The 21,289-nt window shown below is 44.5% G+C and overlaps 1 protein-coding gene across 3 annotated transcripts in view; it reads right to left on the bottom strand.

Moving 5' to 3' along the window:
• Nucleotides 1–21,289, bottom strand: part of DGKG (diacylglycerol kinase gamma) — a 189,248-nt gene that overhangs the window by 7,136 nt on the left and 160,823 nt on the right. For all 3 annotated transcript variants that reach the window (XM_046658675.1, XM_046658673.1, XM_046658674.1), the window contains 2 exons: nt 7,102–7,222; nt 4,791–4,851 (listed from right to left, as the gene is read on the bottom strand). In XM_046658675.1, coding sequence (XP_046514631.1) covers nt 4,791–4,851; nt 7,102–7,222 — 182 coding nt within the window. The remainder of the gene's footprint in view (nt 1–4,790; nt 4,852–7,101; nt 7,223–21,289) is intronic.

Raw genomic sequence — 21,289 nt, 5'->3', positions numbered from 1 at the left:
CAGTGTGATTATAGTCATTTATTTTTCCCCCTACTAGTAACAATTATTTAATTGAATTGGAGTTTTTTTGTTTTTGTTTTTGGAGTGTAGTTTGAGGTGAGAGGTTGGTATATAACGACATTTTCCCAAACAGGCAGCTTCCAGGATACCATATGTTAAACAGTCCATTCCTTTCAAATTAGTTTATGATCTTTCTTTTTTCTTCATTAGTTTTTATGTGTACTAGGGTTTCTTAGGGCTCTCTTTTGTACAATTGATTTATCTATCCAATATTCTGCCAATTATTGTGGCTTTATAATTATTTTAATATCTGTGGGAAGTCTTTCCTCATAGTTCTTCCATAAAATGCCTTAGCTATTGAAGTGTTTTGTCGAGTTAAAAAAACAATTACATTGGGATTTCTTTTGGGATCCCTATTTAGAAATATGGATGTTTCTAAATTCAAGTCTTCTTTTTTTTATATCGGTTAAGTCTTACAGACTTCACCTATTTTTCACCATTCAGTTTAGGATTTAGTTTTTGTTTGTCGCTATTGTGATATTTTAACTTTTTTGTATTATATTCTTCTGATTGGTCATTGCTGGTATATAGAAAAGCTATTAGCTTTTGCCTGTTTATCTTTCTGTAGGGCTTCACCGAAGTAATTTAATCTATGAGATTTTTTCAGTTGGTTATATTAGCTTTCTATGTACATAATCACATTATCTGCAAATAATGATAGTTTTGACTCTTTTGCAAATAGTTATATTTCTTTTCTGCTTCAGAGATACTACACTGGATAAGACTTCCATGTCCACACCTGGGATCTGAACTGGCGAACCCCAGGCTGCCAAAGCAGAACGTGTGCACTTAACTGCTGCACCACTGGGCCGGCCCCATATTATTTTCTTTTGATGAGGAAGATTGGCCCTGAGTTAACATCCGCTGCCAATCTTCCTCTTTTTCCTTGAGGAAGATTAGCCCTGAGCTAACATCTGTGCCAATTTTCCTCTATTTTGTATATGGGTCACGCCACAGCATGGCTTGACAAGTGGTCTAGGTCCGCACCCAGGATCCAAGTCCAAGAACCAGGACCACTGAAGCAGAGGGTGCCAAACTGAACCACTATGCTACCAGGGCCAGCCCCTGAAACAAATATTTTAAAGCCTCTCAATAGTTGTCTTTTTGTCAACTTCTTATATATCTATTTTTTTCTCAGAATATGTATTGATGCTGTTTCTCATGGTACATATTGTGATTCTGTTATTAGATACTAAAATTTTATGACTATTACACCTCATAATTGTGCGTACTTTTTTTTTTTTTTGCTGGGGAAGATTCTTCCTGGGCTAACATCTGTTGCCAATCTTCCTCTCTTTTTCTTTCCCTCCCCCAAGCCCCAATACATAGTTGTATACTCTAGATGTAAGTCCTTCCAGTTCTTCTATATGAGCCACTGCCACAGCATGGCTACTGACAGACGAGTGGTGTGGTTCCACGACCAAGAAATGAACCCCAGCCACTGAAGCGGAGAGCACGGAACTTTAACTGCTAGGCCATTAAGGCTGGCTCTGAGTGTACTTTTTACCAAATAAAAAATGACCTTCTTTATTCCACTTTATGCTTTGGCATGTTGGAAGGTTAATTTGCCTAAAATTAATATAGTTAACAATATCATTTCTTACTTTTAATTTCTCTATGCTTGATAAAGAATAAACTAAAAGATACATATGTCCTTTTGTTTTAAACACCTGTTTACATATACACCTGTTTATTTACACACCTTTGTTTTAGGTGTATCTCTTACAAGAAACATGTCACTGGATTTTAATTTTTAATCCAACATGAGAGTACTGTTCTTTTATAGGAGATTTTAACACATTTATGTTTTTTGTCATTATTATCAATCTTACTCTTAACGTCTTTCATCTTATTTCAAAAATTTTTTACATGTTTGTTTATTTGCTTTCTGGCTTGTGCTACATTAAACAAATTTTAAATTCTCCCAGATTTGAAAGGTGTGTGCCTTGTTTTTAGTTTCACCAGTGATTACCTAGTTATTAAAATTTTCTTCCGATTTATATTTTTTAATTATCAAAGTGAGGAGAAACAATGAAATATTTAGCATATTTTTACTATTCCTTCAGCAATGTCTCCCACATGTTCTCAGCCTTGGTAATATAACCTTTGGTTGGGGATCCAGGTTATTAATGTTTACATTATATATCTTCTCATTCAAAGAGTGATTTTCGTCATTTGCATTTAGTCAACCATATTTAACTATTTGTGTTTTACTTCCTTCTAATTTAACTGGTTTCGATTTTAACCAAAGTTTCTTTTGTGCTATGATGTCCCGTCATTAAGTCTTTAATTCTGAATCACTTCTGAGTTGGTGTGCACCCTTAGGAAAATGCTTCAACCAGGGTACTTTTGTTTCAACTCTTGCAAGTTTAAGAATGACTTTCTTTGACCTTCCGTTGTGGACTGAATTGTGTTTCCCCCAAATTAATATGTTGAAGCCCCAACCCCCAATGTGATTGCATCTGGAAATAGGGCCTTTATGGAAGTAATTAAGGTTAAGTGAGGTCGTAAGTATGGAGCCCTAGTCCAACTGGACTGATGTCCTTCTAAGAAGAGCAACCAGGAGTGCTCATGCACAGAGGAAAAGCCATGTGCAGACGTAGTGAGAAGGTGGCTGTCTGTAAGTAAGGAAGAAAGGCCTTGCCAGAAAGCAACCCTGCCAGCACCTTGGTCTTGGACTTCCAGCCTCCAGAACTATGAGAAAATACATTTCTGTTGTTTAAGCCATCCAGTCTGTGGTATTATGTTATGGCGGCCCGAGCAGACTGACATCTTTCCATACGGTTTCCATGGACCATATACCATCAAATCATTGGATCGCAAATTTTGTCATAGTGACTTGTAATCTCTGAAGGGAGGCAGGACAGAGGGTGGGGGTGGGGACAGGAGTAGTATTCAGCTATTTCAAAAACCAGGGCTTGTATGCAGAGGAATGGCAATCTGGTTTCCAGATATCACTGAACCAGGGAGAGAAGGTTTGATTTCTTCCAGTCCTTTTTTTTAGGAGACAGGAGGAGCTTGGATAGATGTTTCTCAGTTCAGCTCCACTGAAATAAGTGGTAGGGGCCAGCCCCGTGGCCGAATGGTTAAGTTCGCGAGCTCTGCTTCAGTGGCCCAGGGTTTCACTGGTTCGGATCCTGGGCACGGGCATGGCACCGCTCATCAAGCCACGTTGAGGCGGTGTCCCACATGCCACAACCACAAGGACTCACAACTAAAATATACAACTATATACTGGGGGGATTTGGGGAGAAAAAGCAGAAAAGAATAAAAAAAGATTGACAACAGTTGTTAGCTCAGGTGCCAATCTTTGAAAAAAAAAATAAAAGAAAGAAGTGGTGGAAATTTCTTCCATCCTTCCTCATTCTAACAAGGTGGTAAGGTTTTATTAGTTTTTGCTATAGTGTGTTTTCTCTTTTTTTTTTTAGTTTTCAAAGAAGCCAGAAGATTGAGGTAAGACTTTGCAGAAAAATTTCTACTTTTGATACCCTTTATAGAAGATGCCATCTCTAGAGTTTTTGTCTCTGTAACTTGTTTTATAATCTTTGTAATTTGTAGAAGGTTTATATTTTTTATTATAATTTTATAATCTGTAGAAGTTTTATATTTGTGGAAGTGACATGTTTTATAATTTGTAGAAGTTACATGGAACAAAGAGTTATAGAAATACACCTATAATTCAGGCCCAGTAGAAATCGTGTGAAAACCTTTCTTTAGCAGAAGAAAACTTGATGTTCTGAAGGGCTCAAAATAGCAGGCCATTGAGATATCTGAATATTCCACCAGAGCGAGGAAGCTTAGAAACACTACTTTTGTCTTTTGAGATTTGCACATTCATGATGGTATCGGGGATAGTGCTAATGTAATATCCCAGTGAGTACCCTGGGCCCTGAACACCAGGACAGCGGTGTCTCTTCACCAGAGTTTTCAGCTGGGTTTCTGAGAAGGAACTGAGAAGGAAGGATGCCTGTCTCCTGGAGCAGTGCTAAATGGAGAGCTCACATAGCTATGGTGAGTCAGGGCATGGAGATGTTCCCTTTATTTTTGTCTGTTCATTGGTTCCATCCTTTACTCATTGTTCAACAAATATTACTGTGTAGCTGTTACAAACCAGGCACAGTGCTGGTGCTGGGTGATAATGCCATAAACAAAACAGATAACTTGTGTGGTTACCCTTTCAGTGGAGTATTCAGGTAGGTCCTCAGGGCTGTGGGTACATCTGTGGTGAATTGTGTCTGTGCACTCTGGCAATTCTCTCCCAGGTACTCCGGGGGGGGGGTCACCACCACTGGGTGGAAGTTCTGGGGTAAGTGTGAAGATTTGGCTTCAACATAAGGAAACACTTTCTAACAATTAGGCTTGTTCATCAGAACAACACTTCCTCTTGGGGTGGCAAGTTCCCTGCCACTTGAGAGCCCTGGGACTCTCAAAGATACTGTAGATGAAGTCTCAGAATTCTCCAACTAGAACTGTGGGCTCTTTGAAGACAGGTCTATGTGTCATTCAGTTTTGGAACTGGTGCCTCCCAGGGCCCGGCACATGGCAGGTATTCAATAAAAGCTTAGCAGGTAAATGAATGGATGGATGAACGAAATGGAAGAGAGGCTGCACTAGATGATCTCCCAAAGTCCCTGCAGCTCTAAGATTCAGTGATTTCATATGAAGTCAGTGCCCAAAAGGAGCCAAAAGTAAAGCTTCTTGTCCTCAGCTCAAAGATTGGCAAAACTCACCGTGCATGGTGGCTGCATCCAGGGCTCTCCATCTACTTGCATCGGCAGCAGCTTGTTCGTCCTGGAACCCCCAGAACCGAGAGAACACAGTGAGCTTCTTGGAGTCAGAGAATCAGAGTTGTCCCCAACAGGGAAACAGAAATGGGAAGACCTATCTTCCTACCTAGGAGTGGTTCTCTAAGACTCTTCTAGGGGGCTTGTTAAAAACAGATTTCTGAGCCCATCTCAGGGATTCTGACTTGGTAGCTTCTAGGCCCATGGGACTGCATTTTAATAAGCACTATGGGTGATTCTGTTGCTTTGGTCCTTAGACTCTACTTTGAGAAATGCTGCCCTGGGTGAGCAGTGAAGTTCATAGAAGTCTAGAAAACAGTGGCCAACAAGTATGACACCACTGAGCAGACCCTCAGTCAAACAATTAGCCAAAGGGTCTGCGGATCATGCCAAAAACTCCACTATGAAATGGGAAGGATTATGAAATGGGAAAAGGCCTGGTTTTTCTGTTGAGTGAGAGGTTGCATCACATCAATGAGGTAACGTCTCCAATCTATACAAGGTACAGCTCAGGTCTGAGTGTGTCTTGCCTTGCCTCCACCCTAACATCCCCTCTTTTATCTCTTGAACAACAGTACACTCTATGGTTGCATGGACTGTGGACCTGGCTTAGCTGGGAAATGGGATCCTCAGGAATTCTGTCCCCATGAGTAAGAGAAGAGAGAAGAAAGTGTTGTTTTCTTGCTTGGGATAAGGCTTCTCTGGCATACAGATTCTAAAAAAGAAAGGAATGAGGTCTTCTGACTTCCTTCTGTAGAAGAGTTGTGAATTTGTACTACATCGCCTTTGGGAGAAAAGGCAGGTCCTTGTAGGAGGCCTCTGGTCTGGGTGAGCAGGGAACAGTTGCCACCCACTGGCCAGGAAGCCCTCACCTGGGTTTGGCATCTGCCCTGTTTTTCAAATTATAAAATGAGGGAGGCAAGCTGTGTTTGATGTTGATGATTCTGTGACTGACCCTGAGGATATTTAATAATAAAAACAATAAGCTTAATAATAAAACAAACACTGAGAGGAGAGAGTGGCATTTTGGTTCTTGGGGCTTAGGAGAGTATCTGGGAAATGCCCAGGAGGATGGGGCTCCTGGCTCACCCCTTCTGTTTCTATCTAGAAATAGGTCTACTGAATATGAAGAGAAAGTCCTCCTCCTTATACATGGCTTTTTCGATTCCTCTGGGATCAAGATGTTATGTTCTCTGTGGTCTATATAAGTTATGACTTGGATGTGCTAACAGACTGGATCTACTCAGCATTAGAGACACAGAGAATACACAGCAAAGGAAGTACAGAGATTAATCTGGAAAAACAGAAGCCCCGGCACAACAGCCCAGAGAGAAGGAGGAGCAAAGCTTTGGGGAGTAATAGAAGAGACAGAGAAGACACAGAGAGGGAACGAAGAAAAGGGGTTGGTGGGATAGACCTTCAGCAAGACACATCAAGGAACCAGCTCTGGGGACCTTTCTGAGGGATGCAGAGCAGCGCCAAGAGCAGTGTTTCCCTGAATGTGCTCTGAGGACACTTGCTCAAGAGGTTCTGGGAGAAAAGCGTTCTGTGGTCAAATAACTTTGGGAAACCTGCATGTTGCGGTCCCCTCTAGGAGATTCCTAAAGCACACTAATAGATTTGATCTGTAGAAATTGAATTGAAAAAGGAAAGGAGTACAGACTTCTGAAATAATCGGGTGGAGAAGACCAGAGGATCCCTACATTCGACTTCGTCTCTTCCAGGAGCCTTTAGTGGCTGACCTGTGTGGTCCACCCCCTAAAAAATCATCATCTTCTTAGTCAATTGGGACAGGTTTGCTGATGTTGATGGTTTACCTCTACAAAGGCATATAGGAAATAGTATTTCTAAGGCCACTATCCAAGAAAGAGCAGAACAGAGCAGAGAACTGGGGTTTTGTCAGAGTGTGTCCTCTGGTATACATTTAACATTCTGATTTGTAAAGATAAAAAAGGCAAGGAGTTGGACCTCCAGTCCTCTGCACCTCATAATCTTGTACTCCTGCTTAGAGACTTTCACCAATTCATTCTAAGAGAACAGCAAACTGGTTGCAGTGGACCCTCTAGTTGATGTCCTGGATGGCTGCATTATATCCAGTTTGGGAAACGATCTCCAAAGACATTGTTTATAAATGGTGTCAAGCTTCTATCCCCCTCTTCCTGCACTGAAATCCAAAGATGGCTTCCTAGTTGTTGTCTGTAAGAATATTAAGGGAGGTGTGGAGAGTCTGAGGCTGCTGGGTAATGAGGAAGCATACCTGATAGTGACAGAAGAGCACTGGGCCAGCCTCTTGCCCGCACTCTTCAGGCCAGTGTAGATCTGCCCCATCTCCATGGCTCCTTCGAGCCCCACCACTTCAAGTAGCTGGTCACTGAGGTCTGCAGAGACAGACAAGCAAAAGCAGTGCACACACATCTCTCTGTTCCTGAGCCTGGTTCTGGCCAGAAGGTCTGGTCCTTAGATGGCCAACCCAGATCTGTTAACATCCCTTCATCTCCCACCAGACAGAATTTTCATTCTTATTCCAAGTAGGGAATTTCCTCAAAGGTCAATAAATGTACCTTCTCATGAAGAGAAACCCAGTTCTAGTGAAATAAGGTTTTGATCCAGAGCATTAATATGCATCCAATGAATAGGTTCGCAAATCAAGAAACCTCTTCAAATGCAGAATAACATAAATGATGAAGCAAATATTTCTGAAATAATTTTCAAACCCCCAGTGCAGCTAAAGACACATTGGTTTGGGATTAGGATAGGAAGGAATGTTGATGAAGGTTATTATTCATAGCTGGATCAAGTTTCTCTTCTCTGAATGTCTGAATAACATCTTGGCCCCACTGATGATGACTGATAGTTAATTAACCTCAAATTTGGCTTGTGGTAAACCAGTGGTGAGCCAAGCTCCTTGGACATCCTTGGGGAAATCAGTGACCTCTTTCAGGACACCAGGTGCCTCATCTGAGCCAAGGAAAAGAATATTTCACCTATGCCAGATTATTCTGGGTCCACAGTATTAAAAGAGGGGCAGAAAATATGAGTCTCAGGCTCAGAATCACATAGGATTGATGGCCTCCCACAGTAGCAGTGGCTTCTGATTCAGCACCTAGAAGAGGTCCCTTTTGTTTTGAGTTCTAAGGCTTGGATCATGCCTGCCCCATTTCTTGTGAAAGCAATGGCAGGATTAAGGTTTGAGGTTGGGCCCAAGACTCACTTTTACAACACAACTTTTATTTATTCAAAACAGAAGCAAGATTAAAAGGTAGATTTTTAAAAAGCTTCTATTCCTTTGCCTATTAAGGCAAAGGCACTTTTCTCATGGGTTGTGGCTAATCACTAACACCCTTTAATATCCACACATTAGAAAATTGTGTCTATGTAAATGCTTTTGTTTATTTATCAGAGGGCTTCTGTGTTCTAAGGTGCCTCCTAGTATACGGTAATAGTGTTAGTTAAGATCGGCGAGGAGATATTTGGGTTTGTCTATACTTTTTTGTTTAGAAGACTAACTATTGTTTAAAAAACATGCTCTCGATGGATGTATTTCTAATGAAGACAGCTAAACAAGCCATTGGGCTGACCACAAATGTGTGTCAACATTGCTACAGTCTAACCTACCGATGACCGCTGATGGAGTCAGCTGTCAGATTCGCAAATTGCATTAGTCTTTCTGTGACAGGGACATAGCTTTTCCCCTCTACATCTATCGACACTCCCATTCTCCTTCTCTGACACTCCTTTCTTCACATCTGTGAAAAGATATTGTCTCCTTAAACTCTCCATCTCATTTGGATTTGGAACAAGAAGCCATGGAAGGGCAAAGTTTGTTTAGGAGAATGCTCCAGGCTCTCTTAACGAGTTTGGATCCAATAAACAACAAATGTCTAAACCTCTAGTCACTTAATTAGTTTCCTTCTTACCAAAGAGTGTTGAATCACCCTTGGTAGTCTCACCTTACTGTGCCATTTTAACGGTCTGTGAAATCAACGTGGGTTATGAATGAGAGAGAGAGAGCAAGGGAGAAAAGAATAAGAAGGAGAGGAGTGGGAGGAGGAGGAGAAGGAGGGGAGGGGGCGAGAGAAAGAGGGGGAGGGGGAGGGGGACGAGAAGGAGAAGGGAGGAGAGAAATGGATAGAGTGTGTCTAGGGGTGAGGAGGGCGGGGGAAGTTATATTGGAGTAGAAGAAAGGAGGAGAAAAGAGAAGCAGAACTTTTTAGAAGTTTCTCCTGTGGCAGAGAGACAGATGTCTTATAAAAGGGTGCTCTTTGTACCAGGCTTTGGTATGATAGTGCTGCGATACTTCAATGTTTTCCCTCCTTGAAACATTCCCTGGTAACAAAATGTTCTGAGAAGCAGGGGACTTAACAGACTCAAGGGTTTCAGCTTTTACAATGTCTTGGTCTTTTAACAGATTTTCCTGTTGAATGGCTTTAACTCTAAAGTTGTTATCACTTCCCACACATTACCTTGCAGCTATCACTTCCCACACATTACCTTGCTTCCTGGCTCTAGAAAAGAAGTAAATGAAGGCTGATCTCAACCGCGTGGGGGGGGGGGGGGGGGGGGGGGGGGGGGGCAGCAGCTCACACAAACGTGGGACAGAGGAGATAAATGTAGGGAAGGGGCTAGGATCTTGGCATACTTTTTACCATTGTGCTTTTTAATTTGTATTCTGAATCTTCCCTGGCATAAAGAGGCTAGGATGACTCTTGTCTTCCACTGAGGGAAGACTTGACTGCTCTTCTGTTGCCCTACCATTGCCTAACTGATCTTTCTTTCAACTTCCTAGAATGCCTACCAGGAAGTCCTGATGTAAAGAAATCTTCTTAACTTTGCTTCCCAAACTTATCGGACCACGAGACTTCTTTTGTGTAATACCTATAAACAGTCCATGGTGGTTTTCTTTGGAACATACTTTGGAAATTTGTTAAATCTGGAGTTAAAATGAAACAGAACAGAGCGTAAGTCAATGTCTAGGCACACAAAACAATTACTGTTGAGAACTTAGAATCCAGGATCAGGACATCTGGTATACCAGGTGTCTGTTTTACCTTAGGTACCAATAATTTAGAGTTTGGTTTTGGCAATTCATGTTAGCTCCATATTGTCTTTACACTAGTCAACTCAGTATTTAAGATGGAATGTCTATGCACCTTCGCAAACAGGAATTCATTCATTGACTCATTCAACAGTTACTTAGTAGCCAAAAAGTGCCAGACACTGTGTTAAAAACTGTGGATACAAAATATTATACTCTTGAAGGACTCTTGGGCAAGAGGGAGAAACAGAGTTAGGTATAGAAAATGCTGTATTTGAACTACAAGAACAAGAAAGCTTGAGTAACTGATTCTAACTAGGCAAGGTATGGAAGGAAGGTGTCACAGACATTTAAGGAATGTCTTGAAGGATGAATGCCAAGGTAATTTGCTGGGTTAAGAAGAAGGAGGAAGGAAATTCAAGAGACAGGGATGATCATGAGTAGGGCTGGATAGTCACAGGATGCAGAAAGAAATTAATTTAGCAATAAATCCACTTGGCGACTTCATTGGGAAATATAAAAAATATTTCTCCTTAAGGAGAATTACTGTCCAGAGACTCTTTCTTGACAGAACTATAAAAAGAGGGTTTCTGGGCTGGGCACAACAGAGCTAAGGCTTTCAGCACTACTCTTGGTAACAAAGTCTTGTGCTGTGCTGCGGGTGCAGCGAACACTTAATACACGCTCTTCAAGAAAGAAAAAAGATTAAGAATGGGAAAATGAAAAAAGGAGAATGTGGAAGCAAAGGAGGAACAGCGAGGACAAGAGCAGTTCCAATTTGGCCCGCTCAGGTTAGCCTCCACTACGCAATTTTATAAATACACAGATCTGCTCATGTCATCCCCATACCAAAAATCCTTCAGTGGCACACATCATAACACCAAGTGCTGGGAAGAGAAGATGAATGTATGTTCTCTCACACTTATGATGAGAGGGTAAACTGGCAGAAAACTTTGTGGAAAGAAATTTGGCAATAAGAGTCTAAACTTTCATACTGTTGATACATTAACTTCTTCCTTGGTATCGATCACAAGAAATCATTGACAGAATCTAAGTTCATACAAACATGAACACTGTGGCATCATTTATAATAGTAAAATCTCCCCCTCCCCCATTTCCACCTGTATGAGAATAGCTCAATAAATTATATGGCATCCATATGATAGAATTTTATGCTCTATTAAAACATTTACAAAATTTCAAAAACATTAAATATGTAGACGTTATAATGTTAAATGTGAAGGATGGATATAAACTTACTTATACAGCATGCTCTCAACCGTGTAAGAATATGTTTAGAAGAAAAGGCCAAATTCCCCTAAAATCTTAATAGTGGTGAGTTCTGGGTAATTAGATTAAAGGTGATTGTTATTTTCTACTTTACATTTTTCTAGCTGTTTCATATTTTCTATAAGTAGATATTAATGTTAGAATTTAAAAGGCATTTAAAAACCTACCAACTGCCCTTCATATTTGTAAAGATGATGTAAACTCCAGGCTTGATGCCCAAGGACCATCCCCATTTGGCAAGAGGCCACCTTTGCAGCTTATTTCCTGACACTGTAGGACCATGTACCTGCTCCAAACACACACAACATGTGGTTCCCCAGGTAAACCCTACTATTTCCTTCCTTAGTGCCTCTGTATATGCTGTAACCCTGCTTGAAAAGCCCTCTTCCATTTTTACTTGTCCGTCAAAACTCAGCTCAAGTGTCGTCAATTTCAAGAAGACTCCCTGGACTTCCATGCCTGTAGTTTGATTTAGATACTCCTCCTCCAACTTTCCCAGGTAGAGATGGTCAAAGAAAGAACAGGGGGGTTGATCTATGGGCTGCGGGCAAGAGGCGGCTGTAGTAATTACTGTACCACAGGGTCTGGGTTGAATAGGGAAGGAGATGGAGGACTGGATGAAAAGAGAGAAGACAAGTAAGAGACTTGATGACTTCAGAAGAACGTGTTCTGAGACAGTGGGAGAAAGTGGGTTGGAAAGAAGTGCTGTGAGCAGTGCTGGTGGATGGCCAGTTCCACCGGTGGCCCCTGCGTGGGCAGCTGAAGTAGAGGGTGGTGATAGAGATTAGAGTCCAGGAGAAGTGAGGCTAGGCCAGTGGTTTCTAAACTTTGCTGCGTGTTAGAATTACCTGGGGAGTTTTTTTTTTTTTTTTTCTTTTTTTAAAAAATAATGATGCCCAGGATGCACCTATACGAGTTAAATCAGAATGTGTGGGCCTGGGAGCTAGGCATCAGTATTTGTTTTTAAAGATTCTCAAGTGATTCCAAAATGCAGCAGAGTTTGGGAAATGCTGGGCTAGATTATTGGGTAGATCATCCCCGTAGGCCAATGGTTCTCAAAGTATGGTCTTGGAGCAGTAGCATCAGCATCACTTGGGAATTTGTTAGAAACACAGATACTCACGCCCCACCCAGACCTACTGAGTCAGAAACTCTGGGGGTTGGGCCCAGCAGTCTGTGTTCTAACAAGCCTTCGGGAAGATTCTGAGGCACACTCAAGTTTGAGAATTTGAGCCTTAGGCAATAAAACTGCCCAAAACACCTGCAGGAGTTTGAGTGAAGAAGAATATAAACAAGTTACTTCCTCATTGCTTTGAGCTAGAGCTTCTTCACTTGATTATTAAGAGTTAGGAATAATAACACTGACCTCAGCGTGGCTATGAGATTAAAGGGCAGAGTTGTACATGAAAGAGCCTGGCACAGAGTGGGCACCAAAAATATGCTAGTTTCACTTTGCTTTTCTGCCACATTCACCCTCGCAACTCCCAACAGTCCATCTACTTTCTCAGAGCTGTGTACAAGAGTCCTCAAGCCATAACACTTGGGCTAAAACATTTTTCAAAATCTTTAATGTTCCTCATAGTTTCACACCTCCACACAGAGGCTGCAAATCCAGATGAGCTTTAGATTAAGTGGGCATCCTGCTCCGTCTGTTTTCTGCTCCTTTAATCTCTTCCCCAACTCTGCGCCTTTTCCTGCTTCTCTGATCTCACAGCCCTATTTTGCTTTCTTTCCTTAGTCTTGCCTGCTGTTGGGAGGAGGGACTGATAAAGGCTGCCAGAACACTCGTATTTAAGGGGCATATCTGACCTGTCACTCCCCTCTTCAGACCATTTGTTGGCTCTGAAAGCCCAAGGGACAACGTCTTAGTTCCTTGGCCAGGCGTGCAAGATTCTTTGCTTTCTAACCCTGTTCCCAGCACAGGTATCCCTCTGCCTGGGGAACTCCTGTTTCCACTCCCGGGGTACCCCAGGCCCCATGCTTCTTCCTTCTCCTGTGCTCAGCCTGTGCATCTCACGCAACAACTGTTTCTGTGCACATCACTCTCCCAACTCCACAGAGAACTGAAGGCGGGGTTGTGTTCTTGTTTTGTTTATCTTTGCATCCCTAGCAACTAGGTTGGCCCTTGGCATATAGAAGGCTCCCAATAACTGTTTGCTGAATAAACTGAATAAGATACATGTTTTAGTGCCAAAGACTTTGATAGGTTTGGCCTGGAAGAGGAAAAAAGATAATGATCAGTAATAATAATAATTACTTGCCTAGATTGAACTGGGTAACAGGTTTTCCATGAATTAACTCATTTAATGTGCATATAACAGATAATAATGACCCAGTCTGGTTTTTGCCTCTCTCCCTTAATGCATAATTTTTACGTTCACTCTCATCCTGGCTGCTGGTTCATATTAATGAAAATTTAGTCATTTATGATGCAAAGGGAACTCAGGATAAATGGGTGTCATGGTTTGGGCTCCTTACTTGTGGGGCCCTGGGAAAGCATGGGAGATCCTCAGCCTGACAGGATGCCTTGCTATCCTCAACCCCATTCCCACTCTGTCTTCCCCTGCCATCAGCACTCCAGGGGTTAGGTCCGGGGGCTGCAAGGGGCCAGCCCAGGGAATCAATCAACCCTCAGTGCAGGTGCTGAAATCCTGACTATGTGATGGCACCCAGACAGTTTCCCAACCATCTCACCACAGTGGTGAGGAAGCCTGCCCCATACATTACGGCATCCGTGTAATATGATAAAAGCTATGGGCACTGTTCCTTTCCCTGGGTTACAGCAGCAGAGGTGAACCGAGATGTCAGGTGTCATTTCTTTGGGCTGGAATCCTATCAGTTCAGTGGGTAACACTAGTTAGCTAATGCTGATCTGAAGCTCTTACTGGCAGGGATATATGTCTGATTAATTAAAACTGTGAAGAGGCATTTGTCACTGCTTCATAAATGGCCTCTGACAGACAAATATGGAGTCACAGAGTTCAAGGAAAAAGCTGAGAAATTCTGCACAAGTTCTTGAGTTTGGGGCTAACAGCCTAATCGCTGTGTCCATGTCAGGCAGGTTATTTGTCTTCCCCGGGTCTGTTAGTTTGCTAGGCCTTTCTTAACAAAATCCTACCGGCTGGGTGGCTTACACAATGCAAATTTATTTTCTCACAGTGCTGGAGGCTGGATTGCCAAGATCAAGGTGCAGGCAGGGCTGGCTTCCTCTGAGGCCTCTCTCCTTGGTTTATAGATGGCCACTTCCCTGCCGCCTCTTCATATGGCCTTGCCTCTGAGCGTGTGCATCCCTGATGTCTCTCTCTGTGTGTCCAAATTTCCTCTTCTTATAAGGACACCAATCAGATTGGCTTAGGGGCCACCCTAACTGCCTCATTTTATCTTAGTCACCTCCTTAAAGGCCTTATTTCCAAATACAGTCATGTTCTGAGGTCCTGGGGATTAGGGCTTCAACGTATGAATTTTTGAAAGGGGGGGGAGGGGACAAAATTTCCTCTATGTCCCTGCCCATAACAGGGATAATAATAGAACCTGCTTCATGGGTTATTTTGAGTACAAAGAGAGAAAGAATGGGAAGGTGGTCTGTAAACAGTAATTAGAAATGTCCCTTATCACTGTGCTCCCGAGAAGCTGACAAGCAGTGGGGGTGTGGGACCTTCTGACTCTCCTCAGAAAGAAAGGATACAAGCCCAGCTCTGCTTTGTGGTGGGGCCAGGTTCAGGCTCTACAGTCTAGACAGGTGAATGGTAGCTGGCGGGCCTCTCTCAGGCTCAGCTGCCAAGGCTGCGGCAGGACTTACCTTGGGCTCCTTGCCTGCCTCCAAATTTCCATGGAGATGGGCCAGGTGCCCTTGGTGGCTCAGGCACCCAGAGCCCAACAAAGCTGGGCACTGATCAGCCCACCTAAGCTTCCCACAGGGTCTGGTCTGCAGATCAAAGACAGCTCCCAGCTACAGAGCTTCGAAACCTGCTTAGAAGCACGGTAGCCTGAAAACAGCCGGGGGGTGCGGAGACTGAGAGAATCCCAAAAGACTGTTGCCTGCTTTTCTGCAGAGGAGGGGCTTTGGGGTTTCCTTGGACACAAAAGGGCGAGTAAGGAAGGAAGGCTGTAAGTGGGCAAACAGGATCTCCATCCCCCATCTTCCCACCTGGCCTCTCATAGCACCAGGCCCTCAGGTATCCCAACATAACTAACCTGAAGAATAATCTTTGACCAATGCTTTCCCTAGAGATCCTGGCTCAGACATGGGATAGAGGCAGAGGGCCCTGGCTGGCAAACCAGCCCATTAGGCAGGAGGGCTCATTCCCTGGTGTTCTGTAAACACGGCATAAAGAATGTGCTCCTGGGACAAGCTGTGAAGCGCAGAGCATGGGCTTTGGACAGACTTGGGAATCCTATTGCTTGGCACTCAATAGTTTTATTATCTTGGGAGAAGTCACTTAGCTTTTCTGAGTCTGTCTTTTATCCTGAAAATGAAGCTATAACTCACTGGCAGGGCTGCTGTGAGGTTCAGAAGTGAGGCCGAGTGCCCTGCATGGAGGGCACACAGGAGGCCCTCGAGGAACAGCGGCAGCTCCTGTGGTTTTGTTTCCTTAGAAAGGGTTTCCTCAGGAATTCGGTCTATGCTACATAGTGAGTAAGTTCATGGCCTTCTGCAAACGGTAATCAATGTAACCAGAGAAGGGAGTGCAGGAGGAGGAAGAGGAGGGAGAGGAGGAGCGGGGAGAGGTGTGTGGGCAGGAAAAGAAGGAGGAGCAGCGATGAAGAAGAATAGAGTTCTGAGGAAGAGAAGAGCAGAGATGCTCTGAAGGGCAGAGATGCTGTGACTTTGAGATTTTAGGATGACTGCCCCTCCTGGCAAGTGAAGCATCCCTATTCATACTTCTTTTACTCTAAAACAGAGAGGACACTCAGCTTTTTATCTGGAAATGAGTTCCTTTGGTTCTTTTCCTTTCCTTGCATTTGTGTGCCTGTGTGTGTGTGCGTGTGAGGCACAATCCCACGAGGATCCAGGTTGCCTTCACTTGTTCCTGAGCTGAGCAACAAGGGAGAGAGAGAGTAGGATCTTTCAGCCAGGAAAGCCTGGTCCAGCGGGGCACTCCCTCTGAGAGGAGTTTCCTTTGTGTCCTGCCCTCATTACACTGCCTCACAGGTTTCTTCTACTCCTAGGAGTCTGTAAAGCCCCACCAGGGCATAAAAGCGGCCAGAAGGATAGAGCGGTGGTCTTCGGCTCTGGATAACCCAGATGGAAAAGGGTAGGAAGGAGAAGCAGTCCGGGAGCCACGCTTTCTGAGGGGGAGAGCGACAGCAGGGTCAGAGGGAGAGGGAGTGTGTCAGCCCAGCAGGCAGGGGCCGGGTTATCTGTCTCTGCTCTGGTTGTCTAGTTGTATGACCTTGGGCAAGTATCTTCCCTCCTCAGGGCCTCTGGGTTCCCTGACGGGGGGTGGGGACATTCTATGCTTAGGTCTGTTTGAACTCTTCCAACAAAGGTAGAGGCTGGACTTCCTGACCGTCTGGGTCAGGAGCAGATTGGCAGCAGTCCTCGCCCCTCCTCACACTGTGCAGCTAGTTGGTGTATTATCCAGCATTACTTTGCCCACTGAGCTCAAGAACCTTCAATTCCAGGTACAGCGTAGGTAATAAAATAAATCAATTAGTGGTGAGATTTTCCAGTTCATCTCAAACCTGATCCCCACAAATGACACACACAAGGTACACTGCAGACATCTAACCCGACCAACCTAATCACAGCTCCGAGATACACACACACACCTACTTCTGCTCCAGAAAGGCAAAACTAGAGGAGAAATGACATCGAGAGGGGCTTTTTCTGGTTGTTGGGTCAGGATTGGCCAGAAATGGGCAGGTGGGGGAGGGTATTGCGGTGTGTATGGAAAGAATGCCATGTTTGGAACACTAGGACTTGGCTCTAGTCCCAGATCCACCAATTAGTGTGGCCTTGGACAGGTCAATTAACCTCCCCGGGCCTCATTTTTCTAATTATAAAGTGTCTCTCAGGGGTGCTATAGGGGATTAAAATGAGATAATGAATGTAAAATATTTCTAGCATCTAGTGCTAAATTCAAGTAGGTGCTTAACAAGTGTTGGATGAATTGGCCTGAAAATGGGAAGAGATGGGTGCCGGCAGCATGCTGGAGATGGAAAAGACTTAGGTCCCTGCTTAAGGCATCCATTCTGCCAACAGAAGCCACTGGTGATGGGGAGGGGCTTGGGTGTGGAGGCAGACAGGAGAAGGCTGAGCTTGTGCGTAGAAGAAGCTGGGATCCTGTTGAGTGGTTTGTGGGGAGGGAGGGTCACCTATGTGTCAGCGCCCCCTTTGTCTGTCCCCACTTCCTGTTGGCTTTTGGGACACTGACTCCCAACTGAAGGCCTTAGAGTGATAAGCCTGCCTTCTGCATTAGTCTCCTAACTGGTCTCCTTGCTGCCAGTTCCTCTCCCTTTCCTCTAATCCAAACTGCATACAACTCTCACATCCTACTGCTCCTGGATGAAAACCTTCATCTCTTCCTGTTATGCAAAGGATCATGTACCAGCTCCATGGCACAGTACTCAAGGGTCTCCATCTTTCCCATCTTCCCTTTGCCTAGTGCTCTGGCCCATGTTCCCCTTCTCTCATTGACTGTCTTTTCAAATCCTTACCAGCTTCAAGTATTAGCAGACACACATTCTATCTCGTCATTCATTCATTCATCAGATATTTATCGATCACCAAGTAGGTGCATGGCAGAGTGCTGGGCAGCTACCCCTCCTTTTCTGGCCTCCCACTCTCCTATGTTATGCTGTCTCTGCCACTCCATGGGGCTTGCCTACAATGCCAGTGTTAACATGACTGTTTTCCATATATTTCTTATATGTTGACTGTGACCAACTGGAGGGTTGGACCATGTCACGCTCTTGCTTGCATCCTCTACAGCACCTGGAGCACTGTAGGTACTTGAAGGCAGGTTTGAATCCAGGCTCTATCATGTATTGTCTGTGTTCTGGGGCCAGTCACTTAACCCCATTAGCCTCAGTGGCTTCAGCCATAAAATGGATTAAATAACTAAATACACAACAGGCTTCGCCCATAAGTGCTCAGTAAATAACAGCCCAATACATACTTAGTGATTAATTAAGAAGATGAAACACTTCTTGCACAAATTAGGAACAGATCAAGAACACCAACATTCGGGCTGTGCAGAGTGTGTGGCCAGCACGGAGTTTTGCTGGGGGTTGGGGTCTTAGGAGGCACCTGATTTTAAATGGCTGAAGAGCTGCCACAGGGCAACAGGGGCTGGTGTGTGGGCTAAGATAGGGTAAGCAGAAGAGGGAAAAATCTAAGATGTCTAGGCCTGCCAAAGAGCCAGTCTGGAAGTTTCTTCCCTATGTGAAAAATGAAAGGTTCCTTGGCTCTGTGGTTCTATTTTGAGTAGCAAATCTCCTAAGGCAGGAATTCAGTTAGAGTTTAACTCCAGCTTGAACCTGTGTGAGCAAGTTTCCTCTCTGCAGATGCCGAGCAGCCTCCAGGGGCACAATTCCACCTCGCCAGCTCCTCCCAGGCCTTGGTGGGAGGGGCCAGGGGAGAGAAACAGTTGGAATCAGAGTCCTCTCCAATTCAGAAGTCAGCTGAAGGATTGCTTTGCTTGAATTTCCAGTGAATTTGAGTAGGTCAGGGACAGCCAGAGATGGGGAGGCTGGAGTGGTACTCTGCTACATGTAGAAAGAATTCCATATTTGAAATAGTAGGACCCGGACTCTAGCCCCAGATCCACCAATTCATGTGACCTTGGTCAGGTCACTTCATCTCCCTGGGCCTCATTTTTCTAATCTATAAAGTTTCCTCTTGGCATTCTTAGGGGGAGCAGCCCGGCCCAACAATGCAGCACTTCTCAAACTTTAGGATGTATGTGATCACCAGGAGATCTTGTTGAAATGCAGATTCGGTGTCAGCAGATCTGGCCTGGGACTTGAGAGTCTGCATTTCTGACACTTTCAGGTGACGCCCTTGCTGCTGGCTGTGGACCACATGAAGTTCTGGTACAGAGATGGGCATACCACGGCTCTAGGGCTAAATCCAGCCTGTTGCTTGTTTGTGTGACTAAAGTCGCACTGGGACACAGCCATGGCCAATTCTTTGTGTATTGGCTATGGCTGCTTTCACACTAAGGGGACAAAGTTGAGTAGTTGCACCAGAAACTGTATGGCCCCAAAAGCCTAACTACTTTTAATAGTTAAAATGTGGCCCTTTACAGAGAAAGTTTGCCAACCCCTGCTCTAGTGGACTGAGGGCTGGCCTGTGTGAGCTAAAAAACCTGTGTTTCTGTCCGGGTTTGACCAAGGGCAAGCATCTTCACCTTGCTGGTTCTCACTTTCCTTATCTAGAGGACAAAACGATCTCCAAATCTGTATGAGACCTGTGACTCTCTTCAACACTACATAGAAAACACAGTTTCTATAGAAACAGGCATCTGAGAACCAGGTTCTGTGGCCTTCCTTTGGAAGCTGCAGAAACATACCTGACCTAACCTGCAGAGTCCAGCAGGCAGCCCTGCCAGATGTCACGAGAGTGACTGCCGACACAGAGTCAGCTGGGGATAGACAAGGGCTCTGGAGAGGACAGGAGGCGGACCTCCCGGACTCTTGTACAGGCTGATGTTGGCACAGGGGCCCTGGAACATGGCGCATCAGCATCACACACACAAATTCCATTTTGCTGAGAGAGCAACTCAGACACCATTGCTTAACTCACTGCTCGACGTGCCCCAGACTCTGGGTGCTTTTGGTCAACCAATATTAATAAGCCCTTTTGAGTCTCAGAGACTGTGCCAGGCACAGGGATATAGAAGGGACTATGACATCTGGGACTCCCTGAGGAGCTCACAGTTGGGTGGAGAGACCATGTGAATGAATAATTATGGGAGAGTTGTGTGAGCCAGCAGTGAGGGGAAATGCACGACTCTGGGTCTCTAGCTTGGGCAACAGGTGATGCCATTTACAAGGCAGGGAATGTGTGTGTGTGGGGGGGGGGGGGGGGGGGGGGCAGCGAGCTTTAGGAGAGGGGAGAGGATGTGTAAAGAGGGGGAAGATAATGCCTCATTTGGGGCATGTTGATTCCAATGTGGGTGCTTGAAGGACTGAATGAAAAAGCTGTGATTTCCTGTGAAAAGCAAAGCAGAGTCTCTCTGTAGCCTTGCAACCATTGAAGATGAATGACATGTATGTTGCCATGGTTACTTCCCAGCGCTGAGGGAAGTCCCAGTGCACCCCCTCACCAAGTCCTCCCAGGCTCTTTAGGGGTCACTTACCTTGCTCTATCTCAGGCCCCAGGAGAGACCTTGGTCAGAGACCTCTGTGAAACGCACACTTTTTAGGAACATTTCTATTTTCTCTCAACCTGAATAAGTGGTAAGTGGCTGACTATTGCTCACCATGACCATCTTTCTGGTCAGATCTCCACCCAATGGGAAGAATGGAAACCTACAACCCTGGACAGCTCCTGAACCCAACAGGCCACTTTCTTTTATGGTTTCATACAAGTGAAAAGAAATTCCTAAGAAGTAAAGAACTCACATGCTCACAATTGTTTTTTGTGTTCATCTGAGCTCTAGCTCCCTACCAGGAATGTGAGTCTGAGATGCCTTGGGGGCGTCCCATTCCCTTGCTTTGGGACTTAGGGTATGGTCATGCAATTAGTGAAAACCCACATGGGCAGAGTGCACAGGTAGATTGAACCACGCGTGCCTGAAAAGTACTGGAGTCAACTCTCCTTGAAGTGGGAGGGTTTTCCCCTTCCCAGTCAAGACCTCGGCATCTGTCGGCAGATTGGATGACTGTATGCCCTTGCCAGGAGGGTGCCTATGTGAGTGCCTGCTCAGCTGGCTGGAGTAACAAGGCTGGAGAGGCATACCTGTGAGCTACACACTGGCCAGCTGGCCTTGTTGGGGTCCTGAGTAGTCATGCGACTCTCCTTCTCAACACTTACCATGGATCCTAATTACATCCATATCTGTGGGATTATTTTACTGATGGCTGGCTCCTGCACTCTCTAATAACTGTAGAACTATGTTTTTGCTCATCATTTTTCCCTGGTGCCTGGCACTTTGTAGATGCTTGTAAGTGT

The sequence above is a fragment of the Equus quagga genome, chromosome 4 (assembly GCF_021613505.1).
Source record: "Equus quagga isolate Etosha38 chromosome 4, UCLA_HA_Equagga_1.0, whole genome shotgun sequence".
NCBI classification, from domain to species: domain Eukaryota; kingdom Metazoa; phylum Chordata; class Mammalia; order Perissodactyla; family Equidae; genus Equus; species Equus quagga.
This window is presented reverse-complemented; position numbering and strand designations above follow the sequence as displayed.